The sequence below is a fragment of the Lipotes vexillifer genome, unplaced genomic scaffold (genome assembly GCF_000442215.2).
Source record: "Lipotes vexillifer unplaced genomic scaffold, Lipotes_vexillifer_v1.1 scaffold173, whole genome shotgun sequence".
In the NCBI taxonomy this organism is placed as follows: domain Eukaryota; kingdom Metazoa; phylum Chordata; class Mammalia; order Artiodactyla; family Lipotidae; genus Lipotes; species Lipotes vexillifer.
Genome location: NW_006770924.1, coordinates 1,915,871 through 1,929,570, shown reverse-complemented (window position 1 = coordinate 1,929,570; position 13,700 = coordinate 1,915,871). Strand labels below are relative to the sequence as shown.

The 13,700-nt window shown below is 34.6% G+C and overlaps 1 protein-coding gene across 2 annotated transcripts in view; it reads left to right on the top strand.

Annotated features, from left to right (window-relative positions):
• Positions 1-11,135: 11,135 nt before the first annotated feature.
• Positions 11,136-13,700, top strand: part of BAZ2B (bromodomain adjacent to zinc finger domain 2B) — a 128,545-nt gene continuing 125,980 nt past the window's right edge. For both annotated transcript variants that reach the window (XM_007446456.1, XM_007446457.1), the window contains exon 1: positions 11,136-11,280. In XM_007446456.1, the coding sequence (XP_007446518.1) occupies positions 11,136-11,280 (145 nt within the window). The remainder of the gene's footprint in view (positions 11,281-13,700) is intronic.

The following is a 13,700-nucleotide window of genomic DNA, read 5'->3' as shown; positions in this document are numbered from 1 at the left end:
AATCTTGTTCAAATGTTTCTTTAATATTCTTTTATATCCTTTCTTATATCTTAGCATAACCTCCTCCTCATAGATAGCTCATTGCATAGATAGCTCATTAATCCTTTGGATGGAAAAGTTTACTCCCTGAATAGATATTTACTGAGCAGTATGAAAATTAGTGCTTTACTCTTGGCTAATAATTTTCTCATCATCAAGTCTCTTGAGGTATAAACAAAACAAGAGTAAATCTTTAAAGATTTAACAGAAATCTGTAATTTAGAATGACATACATTTGAAGATAGAACGAAGGCAAGTGGTAGGGAGGATGAGGGAAATGAGGAATTAAATTGTTAAATATGTTAATGCAATGTGAAGGTTTTTGGTTGTTGTTTTGTTCTTTTTCATCAAATTGATATGGATTTGAGGGCTAGTTTAATTCAATCCCATCATTTTTCTGATAAGGAAACTATTATGTAGAGGTATTGTCAGAGACTTGCTCCAGCTCACAGCCTGCAACCAGAGCACCTGACTGCCAGCCCACTTTTGTTTGGGGATGTAATTGCTTGACTGTTTACTGTAGTAGTTAAAAATGTGTCAAGCGGCAAAGGAAATTGATCCCTTTCATATATTCTTATTTTAAACCACAATATATTATACTTAATAAGTTGAAATGACTATTTCTGAAAATGTAGGTAAATAAAAATGTTATAAATAGAATCATTTTCCTTCAAAAATATTATACTCAGAAAATAATTTTGTTCGTTGTCTAATAAGGTATTTCTGCCTCATCTCCTATTTCTCTAAATCCTTTAACAGAAAATTTTTTGTTTGTTGCTTATTTTTTGTTTTGCTATGTAATATTTTGAAGTATTGTTTATCCAAATATTGTTTCCTGTAAGTTATTTTTAAAATAGTTATATAGGGTTTCCCTGGTGGCGCAGTGGTTGAGAGTCCGCCTGCCGATGCAGGGAACACGGGTTCGTGCCCCCGTCCGGGAAGATTCCACATGCCCCGGAGCGGCTGGGCCCGTGAGCCATGGCCGCTGAGCCTGCACGTCCGGAGCCTGTACTCTGCAACGGGAGAGGCCACAACAGTGAGAGGGCCTGCGTACCGCAAAAAAAATAAAAATAAAAAAATAATAAAAATAATAATAGTTACATAAAAGCCTTTGTCAGAACTTTGAGAAAATAATTGATTTATAAAGCTCTACTGTTAGTGATCCTGCTAAAGCAAAAGAAGCAGCATAGTGACTGTCTCCTGATATTCTTCGCAATTATTGTTTTTCACGTGAGGTTATATTGTAAGGAAAAGTGAGTGTTCGCCAAATCTACTTTTGTGCTTTGAACTCCCACAGAGAACTTTTGGCATTGTTAGCAAAGATAAAGACATTCTAAGAAAACTCTTTGCAGGAGAAATATCTGTCTATTTATATATTTACTTTCTGAATCTTCAGTCTATTCTATAGCTATACTTTTAAAGGATTCATGCAGGTGAAACAGAGGGCAGCTGATCATGTTTATGTTTTGGAGCCAACTTGTCTTGCCCGTCCCTATTTGCACCTGTTCACGTTTACACCTAGCAGCTGTCAGTGTTCATAAGCTCTATGTTTACAGAAAAAGGAACATTTGATATGTGTGAATTTGATTAGTATTATCATTAACAACTGATCATTGAGTTTTTTTGGCGTGTTTAAAATCATCATGCAGGGAAGAAGTTGTTTGTGGTAATTCTGATTTTCGTCTGTTCTCAGAATTGTTATAGGTGAATATCATCTCAGTAAAATACAGTAAATTCACGTTACCCAGTGTGCGTGAACATTATGATGTGCATTAATTGTATATTATACATGATCAGTTTTAAACAATTAGGACAAAATGTAAAATAATAAACTCTGGCGGTATGCTGATAAAGATAGGTTGAATATAATTTTATCATTTATTGCAGTGGCAATAAATCAGCTTGAAATATCTTCTTATAATAATTATAAAGAACTGCTACTTAACAGAAAGTTTTGGTTGATTGAATTCCAAGTAATACAGTTTTTGATACTTTAGATCAGAATTTCTTAACCTTAGCACTACTAACATTCTGGGCCAGGTAATTATCTCTGTGGGAATGTCCTGTGAATTGTAGGCTGTTTAGCACTATCCCTGCCTGGACTCTTTCTACGTGATACCAGTAGCACCTTCTCAGTTATGACAATCAAAGCTGTTCCCAGACATTGTCAAATGTTTTCCTAGTAGATGAGGGGGTATTACAGCATCACCTCTGGTTAAGAACTCCTGCTTTAGACCGTGGGAAAGATCTCTAATGGATCAAATCATTTAGAATCCCTTCATCATCACACATTTTTCACCCATTCACATCAACAACTTTTTTTTACTGTAGTGTTATATGTTAAATTTCAGTTGTAGTAATCTTTACCCTACCTGATTAGCTTTGTAAATAAGAAAATCCTGAAGTTATACATTAGAAAATAGCCTCTCGTGAATGGCCTTAAGCTAAAAGACATACCTACTAATTGATATTCTCCCATAGGTGAGTGTGTTGTGGTGGGGATCATGTTCTTACCGTCTGTTTATTTTTATCTTGTGTCTGGGCTGGTTTTGGCCACAAAGAATTGATTGGATGGTGTTTGTTTGGAACGTGAGATGAAGGTAGTATTCTTAACACACAGGGTCAGAATGAGAGGCTATTACAGGAGTGCAAGTATTAGATCTGGATGCTTTGGCCAGAACCGAAATCTGGGAATAGCTGGTTCTTGGATACTATTTTTATTTTAATGAATGTATTTTTCTAAGATGGTTTGAATAAATGGATTTCTGCCAACTTTTATGCAGTATGCTTGAATGATGAATAATAACTCGTGATCACAGAGTAAATTTTTTCAACTGATAATTAATATGTTAATTTTCATTTATATTTGTGCTCCAGGTTTTTTTGAAAGTTTTGAGGTAAAACACCTTGCCATTGGTACTTATACAATTGTGAGGCTTTTTTTTTTTTTTTTACTTGTTTCTTTTATTTATTTTTATTTAAAAAAAATTTTTTACATCTTTATTGGAGTATAATTGCTTTATAATGGTGTGTTAGTTTCTGCTTTATAACAAAGTGAATCAGTTATACATATACATATGTTCCCCTTTCTCTTCCCTCTTGCGTCTCCCTCCCTCCCACCCTCCCTATCCCACCCCTCTAGGGGGTCACAAAGCACTGAGCTGATCTCCCTGTGCTATGCGGCTACTTTGTGAGGCATTTTTAAAAAATGTTTTAAAACTATTTTATTTTATTTATTTATCTTTTGGTTGCATTGGGTCTTCGTTGCTGGGGCTTTTCTCTAGTTGCGGTGAGTGGGGACTACTCTTCGTTGCGGTGCACGGGCTTCTCATTGCGGTGGCTTCTCTTGTTGCGGAGCACGGGCTCTAGGTGCACGGGCTTCAGTAGTTGTGGCACGCGGGCTCAGTAGTTGTGGTTCACTGGCTCTAGAGTGCAGGCTCAGTAGTTGTGGCGCATGGGCTTAGTTGCTCTGCAACGTGTGGGTTCTTCCCGGACCAGGGATCGAATCCATGTCCCTGCATGGGTAGACGGATTCTTAACCACTGCGCCACCAGCAAAGTCCCGAGGCATTTATTTTAAATTCTTTATTTTTAAATTTTTATTTGAGTACAGTTGCTTTACAGTGTTGTGTTAGCTTCTACTGCACAGCAAAATGAATCAGCCATACATATACATGTATCCCCTCCCTTTTGGATTTCCCTCCCATTTAGGACACCACAGTGCATTAGAGTTCCCTGTGGTATACAGTATGTTTCCAATAGTTATCTATTTTATACATAGTATCAATAGTGTATATGTGTCAATCCCAATCTCCCTATTTTAAATTCTTGTCATAATTTATCTGGGTAAAAAATGTCAAACATGCTGTGCATATACATATAACCTATAAATAGATGTGACTCAGAAATATTTACTTGAAATGAATAATCTAAAAACACCTTTTACTGCCACATATACCCGTGGATAATTATATGCACAGACATTCACTTATTAAAAACAATTGCTGACAATTATTGAATGCTAGGTATTCAGAACTTTATATGCATTATCTCATTTAATCTTCCCAGCTATACCTTCATACTACTCATGAGGAAACTGGAAGTTCACTGAAGTTACATAATTTATAAGGTCATAGCTAATAAGGTTCAGATACAGTTTTTAAACCCAGATAACATCTGTTATCAAGTGTGTTGCTGATACAATGTAATCTCTTTCTTTATTTCTTCAAGGTCTAAGTTTACACTCTTCAATCCCAATGCATACATATATATATATTATATATATATATTTAAGTGCTTACTGTATGCCAGACTTTGTTTTTTCTTTTCTTTACTTTTTATTTTGTAATAATTTTAGACTTAAAAGACAGTTAAAAAGCAAATACATAGTATTCACCTATATTTTTTACCCAGCTTTCCCTAATGTTATTAATTTATATAACCATAGTGCAATTATTAAAATTAAAAAATCAGAAAATTTACATTGGTACAATACTATTAACCATAAACTACATATCTTTTATGAATTTTACCAGTTTTTCCATTAATATCCTTCTTCTGTTCCAAAATCCAATCTGATCCCACATTATTTAGTTGTTGTATCTCCTTAGTCTTCAACCTATGGCAGTTCCTCAGTCTTTCCTTTTCTTTCATGACCTTGATACTTGATGAATACTAGTCAATTATTTTGTATATGGTCTCTCAGTTTGGGTTTGTCTGATGTTTTCTCATGATTCAACGGACGTTATATGTTATTGGGAAGAATACCAGAGGTGATATGCTCTTCTAAGCACATCACAGGATACATGATATCGATATGTTTTATTATTGGTGATATAGTTTCTCCACTGTGGTGTTTGCCCTTTTTAATTAGTAAACATCTTAAAGGAGATACTTTGAGACTATGCAAATACCGTGTTTCTACTCAGACTTTCACCTACTGCTTTTAGCATCCTTTGGTGCACATGTATTTTAAACTTTCTCCTTTGAATAGTTCTTACAATATGGCAAGCCAATGATTGTTTTGTGAATTATTCACTGTTCCAAAGGCATTGCCTTCCTACCTTTTAACTTTCAAGTTGGTGGCTAGGATTCTTTCCAGAGTTAAGCTTAACAGGGAACAATAGTAAATAAAATCTGAATTCAATAATATTTAACTTAAAAAGAAAAACTTGAAAAGCCAATCCTTGTTAATGCAAGCATAAAACAATCTTCATTCTAGAGTAGCAAAGGCTAGGGTGGATTTGTGCTCCGCAAGGGGAGAGGCCACAACAGTGAGAGGCCCGCGTACCGCAAAAAAATTTAAAAAAAAAATAAATTTGAGATATAATTGACATATAACATTATATTAGTTTCAGGTGTACAACATAATGATTCGATATTTGTATGTATTGTGAATGAACACCACAATTCCCTGGTGGCGCAGTGGTTGAGAGTCCGCCTGCCGATGCAGGGAACACGGGTTCGTGCCCCCGTCCGGGAAGATTCCACATGCCCCGGAGCGGCTGGGCCCGTGAGCCATGGCCGCTGAGCCTGCACGTCCGGAGCCTGTACTCTGCAACGGGAGAGGCCACAACAGTGAGAGGGCCTGCGTACCGCAAAAAAAATAAAAATAAAAAAATAATAAAAATAATAATAGTTACATAAAAGCCTTTGTCAGAACTTTGAGAAAATAATTGATTTATAAAGCTCTACTGTTAGTGATCCTGCTAAAGCAAAAGAAGCAGCATAGTGACTGTCTCCTGATATTCTTCGCAATTATTGTTTTTCACGTGAGGTTATATTGTAAGGAAAAGTGAGTGTTCGCCAAATCTACTTTTGTGCTTTGAACTCCCACAGAGAACTTTTGGCATTGTTAGCAAAGATAAAGACATTCTAAGAAAACTCTTTGCAGGAGAAATATCTGTCTATTTATATATTTACTTTCTGAATCTTCAGTCTATTCTATAGCTATACTTTTAAAGGATTCATGCAGGTGAAACAGAGGGCAGCTGATCATGTTTATGTTTTGGAGCCAACTTGTCTTGCCCGTCCCTATTTGCACCTGTTCACGTTTACACCTAGCAGCTGTCAGTGTTCATAAGCTCTATGTTTACAGAAAAAGGAACATTTGATATGTGTGAATTTGATTAGTATTATCATTAACAACTGATCATTGAGTTTTTTTGGCGTGTTTAAAATCATCATGCAGGGAAGAAGTTGTTTGTGGTAATTCTGATTTTCGTCTGTTCTCAGAATTGTTATAGGTGAATATCATCTCAGTAAAATACAGTAAATTCACGTTACCCAGTGTGCGTGAACATTATGATGTGCATTAATTGTATATTATACATGATCAGTTTTAAACAATTAGGACAAAATGTAAAATAATAAACTCTGGCGGTATGCTGATAAAGATAGGTTGAATATAATTTTATCATTTATTGCAGTGGCAATAAATCAGCTTGAAATATCTTCTTATAATAATTATAAAGAACTGCTACTTAACAGAAAGTTTTGGTTGATTGAATTCCAAGTAATACAGTTTTTGATACTTTAGATCAGAATTTCTTAACCTTAGCACTACTAACATTCTGGGCCAGGTAATTATCTCTGTGGGAATGTCCTGTGAATTGTAGGCTGTTTAGCACTATCCCTGCCTGGACTCTTTCTACGTGATACCAGTAGCACCTTCTCAGTTATGACAATCAAAGCTGTTCCCAGACATTGTCAAATGTTTTCCTAGTAGATGAGGGGGTATTACAGCATCACCTCTGGTTAAGAACTCCTGCTTTAGACCGTGGGAAAGATCTCTAATGGATCAAATCATTTAGAATCCCTTCATCATCACACATTTTTCACCCATTCACATCAACAACTTTTTTTTACTGTAGTGTTATATGTTAAATTTCAGTTGTAGTAATCTTTACCCTACCTGATTAGCTTTGTAAATAAGAAAATCCTGAAGTTATACATTAGAAAATAGCCTCTCGTGAATGGCCTTAAGCTAAAAGACATACCTACTAATTGATATTCTCCCATAGGTGAGTGTGTTGTGGTGGGGATCATGTTCTTACCGTCTGTTTATTTTTATCTTGTGTCTGGGCTGGTTTTGGCCACAAAGAATTGATTGGATGGTGTTTGTTTGGAACGTGAGATGAAGGTAGTATTCTTAACACACAGGGTCAGAATGAGAGGCTATTACAGGAGTGCAAGTATTAGATCTGGATGCTTTGGCCAGAACCGAAATCTGGGAATAGCTGGTTCTTGGATACTATTTTTATTTTAATGAATGTATTTTTCTAAGATGGTTTGAATAAATGGATTTCTGCCAACTTTTATGCAGTATGCTTGAATGATGAATAATAACTCGTGATCACAGAGTAAATTTTTTCAACTGATAATTAATATGTTAATTTTCATTTATATTTGTGCTCCAGGTTTTTTTGAAAGTTTTGAGGTAAAACACCTTGCCATTGGTACTTATACAATTGTGAGGCTTTTTTTTTTTTTTTTACTTGTTTCTTTTATTTATTTTTATTTAAAAAAAATTTTTTACATCTTTATTGGAGTATAATTGCTTTATAATGGTGTGTTAGTTTCTGCTTTATAACAAAGTGAATCAGTTATACATATACATATGTTCCCCTTTCTCTTCCCTCTTGCGTCTCCCTCCCTCCCACCCTCCCTATCCCACCCCTCTAGGGGGTCACAAAGCACTGAGCTGATCTCCCTGTGCTATGCGGCTACTTTGTGAGGCATTTTTAAAAAATGTTTTAAAACTATTTTATTTTATTTATTTATCTTTTGGTTGCATTGGGTCTTCGTTGCTGGGGCTTTTCTCTAGTTGCGGTGAGTGGGGACTACTCTTCGTTGCGGTGCACGGGCTTCTCATTGCGGTGGCTTCTCTTGTTGCGGAGCACGGGCTCTAGGTGCACGGGCTTCAGTAGTTGTGGCACGCGGGCTCAGTAGTTGTGGTTCACTGGCTCTAGAGTGCAGGCTCAGTAGTTGTGGCGCATGGGCTTAGTTGCTCTGCAACGTGTGGGTTCTTCCCGGACCAGGGATCGAATCCATGTCCCTGCATGGGTAGACGGATTCTTAACCACTGCGCCACCAGCAAAGTCCCGAGGCATTTATTTTAAATTCTTTATTTTTAAATTTTTATTTGAGTACAGTTGCTTTACAGTGTTGTGTTAGCTTCTACTGCACAGCAAAATGAATCAGCCATACATATACATGTATCCCCTCCCTTTTGGATTTCCCTCCCATTTAGGACACCACAGTGCATTAGAGTTCCCTGTGGTATACAGTATGTTTCCAATAGTTATCTATTTTATACATAGTATCAATAGTGTATATGTGTCAATCCCAATCTCCCTATTTTAAATTCTTGTCATAATTTATCTGGGTAAAAAATGTCAAACATGCTGTGCATATACATATAACCTATAAATAGATGTGACTCAGAAATATTTACTTGAAATGAATAATCTAAAAACACCTTTTACTGCCACATATACCCGTGGATAATTATATGCACAGACATTCACTTATTAAAAACAATTGCTGACAATTATTGAATGCTAGGTATTCAGAACTTTATATGCATTATCTCATTTAATCTTCCCAGCTATACCTTCATACTACTCATGAGGAAACTGGAAGTTCACTGAAGTTACATAATTTATAAGGTCATAGCTAATAAGGTTCAGATACAGTTTTTAAACCCAGATAACATCTGTTATCAAGTGTGTTGCTGATACAATGTAATCTCTTTCTTTATTTCTTCAAGGTCTAAGTTTACACTCTTCAATCCCAATGCATACATATATATATATTATATATATATATTTAAGTGCTTACTGTATGCCAGACTTTGTTTTTTCTTTTCTTTACTTTTTATTTTGTAATAATTTTAGACTTAAAAGACAGTTAAAAAGCAAATACATAGTATTCACCTATATTTTTTACCCAGCTTTCCCTAATGTTATTAATTTATATAACCATAGTGCAATTATTAAAATTAAAAAATCAGAAAATTTACATTGGTACAATACTATTAACCATAAACTACATATCTTTTATGAATTTTACCAGTTTTTCCATTAATATCCTTCTTCTGTTCCAAAATCCAATCTGATCCCACATTATTTAGTTGTTGTATCTCCTTAGTCTTCAACCTATGGCAGTTCCTCAGTCTTTCCTTTTCTTTCATGACCTTGATACTTGATGAATACTAGTCAATTATTTTGTATATGGTCTCTCAGTTTGGGTTTGTCTGATGTTTTCTCATGATTCAACGGACGTTATATGTTATTGGGAAGAATACCAGAGGTGATATGCTCTTCTAAGCACATCACAGGATACATGATATCGATATGTTTTATTATTGGTGATATAGTTTCTCCACTGTGGTGTTTGCCCTTTTTAATTAGTAAACATCTTAAAGGAGATACTTTGAGACTATGCAAATACCGTGTTTCTACTCAGACTTTCACCTACTGCTTTTAGCATCCTTTGGTGCACATGTATTTTAAACTTTCTCCTTTGAATAGTTCTTACAATATGGCAAGCCAATGATTGTTTTGTGAATTATTCACTGTTCCAAAGGCATTGCCTTCCTACCTTTTAACTTTCAAGTTGGTGGCTAGGATTCTTTCCAGAGTTAAGCTTAACAGGGAACAATAGTAAATAAAATCTGAATTCAATAATATTTAACTTAAAAAGAAAAACTTGAAAAGCCAATCCTTGTTAATGCAAGCATAAAACAATCTTCATTCTAGAGTAGCAAAGGCTAGGGTGGATTTGTGCTCCGCAAGGGGAGAGGCCACAACAGTGAGAGGCCCGCGTACCGCAAAAAAATTTAAAAAAAAAATAAATTTGAGATATAATTGACATATAACATTATATTAGTTTCAGGTGTACAACATAATGATTCGATATTTGTATGTATTGTGAATGAACACCACAAAAAGTTAATATCCATCACCACACAGTTACAAATTGTTTTCCTTGTGATGAAAACTTTTAAGATCTACTCTCTTAGCAACTTTCAAATGTACAATAAAGTATTATTAACAATGGTCACCATGCGGCCCATTACATCCTATGACTTACTTGTTTTATAATTGGAAGTTTGTACCTTTTGACTCCTTCATCCATTTCCGTTCTAGATTTTTCATATCAACATAAACTATTACAATAAGACCAATGTAAGGTTGTACCCAAAATAGCTAAGCAAATTAATACAGATGCTTAGAAGTGGTTAAGTCATTATAAATAGATCATACTAAAGCCATTTTGAGACCATAGTTCAGACTAGACTCTAGTATAAACTCTAAAATGTATTTGTCTATTTTGGGCGGGACTCACTGTATTGGGGATTACCAGGTCAGATTCATGGATGTTTAAGACCTATAACCATATTGCTATCTGGATTTAGAAGACAGGGTTACAGTTCACTCAGATGTGGAAGTATCTTCTTGATTCATTAAGATAATATGGGTATTATGATGTAAGTGAATAGATCATGAGGTGATTTAAGAAGAATAAGAAGTTAATATGCTAATTTCCCTAAAGTTATGGCAACACACAGTTGTATGAAGTTACTGTATTCAAATGACTATTATTATTATTATTATTATTATTATTATTATTATTATTATTATTATTATTTGTGGTATGCGGGCCTCTCCCGTTGTGGAGCACAGGCTCCGGACGTGCAGGCTCAGTGGCCATGGCTCACGGGCCCAGCCGCTCCGCGGCATGTGGTGTCTTCCCGGACCGGGGCACGAACCCGTGTCCCCTGCATCGCCAGGTGGTCTCTCAACCACTGCGCCACCAGGGAAGCCCTATTATTTTTTTATATAAGAATATTCTTCAAGTCTATTAGAAGAAGATTTGGTATACTTAACATTAAACTTATTTCATAAACTAGTATTTTAAATTATATTATTTTTATTTCATATTTTATCTCTCAGAAGAACATGTATTTCTAAACTTATTTCATATTTTAAAAAAGTATTCCTAAAAGTTTGACTTATTTTAAATATGTTTAATTCTTTTGCTTAATTCCACTATTTAATACTGTAAATTAACATTTGTCTCCCTCCCATAGATATGGAGTCTGGAGAACGGTTACCATCCTCAACAGCCTCCTCTGCTACACCGACTTCATCTTCTATACCTTCTGTGGCTTCATCAGTTTCAAAAGGCGGCCTTTCCACTGGAGCTGCTTCACTTAGCTCTACAATCAACCCATGTGGTGAATACCCTTTATTAACTCAATTTTAGAATGCCGTCCTTTTACTAATTTGCATTCATAGTGTTTTATTGAACTCTGAATAAAATGTTCTCATTACCTCTGTTGATCTGTTGAACAATGGCTAGGTTAAACATTTAGTCTCTGCTTTTTCTGTATTTTATCAGCACACTGGAGTAGCACTGCTTATTCCATGTTTTCTGTGATTTTTAGAAGCTTTGAGAGTTTCATTTTAATATCTTCCTTTGACCATTTTAATTAATAAATTAATACATGCAAACTCTTTTAAAACAATAGGCCCAAGAGGGAGTGAAGAAATATAAAGGAATCCTTGATGGTAAGATAAGGTCCCAATGCCATGGACCATTTGCCCTAAATTTGCTTCCAGTATTCGAAATGACCTTCACCAAACCCCAGCTATCTTGTTCACAAGATGTATACTAAGGCATATCATTTACCTGATGGAAAATATTTTTAAAGTTTTAAATAGTCTGAAAAATATTTTAAGATATTTGACAAAATTTTTCTTAAACATGAATGAAGTTTATACTGCCAAAAAGGGAACTTTATTTCAGTAGTGAAAATATCCTCAGTTTTAGTTTTATGTGGAAGGTATTTTTATTTACCCCTCAAAATCACTTTTTGCCCAAACACATGTTTGGATATTTGGTAGAATACATTCTTTTTTTTAACCTAAACTTGATTAACTTATTCCTTTATCACTAGGAAGATTTTTAATCTTAAATATATTTTATCTTATAGATTATTTCATATGTATAAGCATTAGAACTAAATGATATTTTACTTTTCCAAAATTAGATTTATAATTTTGGGTAAATGAAATACATAAATATGGAATGTTTGCTGACAAAATAGCAAATTGTCAAATATATATTTATTGAATTATTGTGATTTTTTTCCAATCAATGGAAGGACAAGGATGTCATTTTGGCATTTTATGAGAACAATTTTCTAACATTTTCTTAGTGATTATAAAATAGCTAAAATAAAATACCATTACATTTTTAAAAATAAATAAATAAAATTCCTGTTCTCCCGCACCTTGTACAGTCTTGGTTAAGGCATTCATTTAACGACTTCATCCACATTTCCCTTGTGTATAAAATGATGGCTATATATAAAATGATGAATGCCTTTGACGATGTGCTGTGTTCAAAAGCAGTGATACCATGGTTGGCATTTTACCTTGTTTCTTTGTCTAAATGATTGCACACAGCTGTACTTTTGTAATTATTCTTCCCTGCTTTTTATAACTCTTCTTTCGTTTGTGTCAGCTCCTTTCATTGTGTTCCTCCCATCTGCTGTCTTACTTTGTATTTACTTGTGAATTTGTATTTAAAATATATAATGTTTCTAGGGAAATGTCCTTTTTCTTTAATGTTGAAGCTTTCACTCCTTGAGTACAGAGCCTTGAGTTTTCTGGACCCTTTGCTACCACCTATTTCTCACTTAGTTTTCTGAATTAGTGACATTTGAATTGCTTATGATTCTGAGTAGTCACCTGTTGGGCGCTATTTTTTGTTAGTGGTAGTTGAGAGTTGCAGAAGGGTGGGGTATGCTTAGTTGCTGAATAACGTCAGAAATTTCCTTATCTAGAAAGGAATTAGTTTTCATCATTTATTTGCAAATAAAATAGGTTGTTGAGTTTTTATGTGGAGATACTTAAATTGAATGCAACTATAGTTTATTTCAATGTTTATTCCAAAATATATCACTTATTAACACGTTATACCTTTAGTACCTACAGCATGAGTTTTTTTCACTTTCTAAGAAAATTATTTTTTGTTTTTAACATTTGTAGTGTTGTGGTTTATGTTTAAAGTAGAGCCTTACAAGGCATGGAGAATGCTCAGTTGTCCTGCATAATTCAGTTTATCATATTTTCCCGTCTTCTCTTATTTGATTCATTGTTTTTGGCCTAGTCATTGCCTGTAATTTTCTCCTTTTAAAAGTAAAATTATAGAATGATAATGTGCCTGGCCTCTTTATTTTAAACAATTTGAATCTCCTCAATGTTTTTGATATATAGAAACAACAAAAAAGAATTTTCATCTGTAAAATGTCAAAACCTCACCAGTTCTTTAATGGTCCCTTTGAGGACATTCTTTTGTTTTAAACAGTTATTTTAATTGGCCTTTCTCTGTCATCTTCATTAATGATATTTCTGTAGGAATTCTTCTGAGTTACAAAGCATTTAATTCAAGCCTACTTTCGAACTTTGAATGATCAACTAATTTCTTTTGAATCAACACCTTGTCAGGGTCTGGGAGTACACATACCTACTGTTACTATTATGTTGCTGGTAGGAGACGTGAGACTCCTAGGTCAGAGATTTTATTACTATAGCATAGCACATAGCATAAACATCATGTTGGCATTGGCTCCCCATGTCTCCCAAGTCC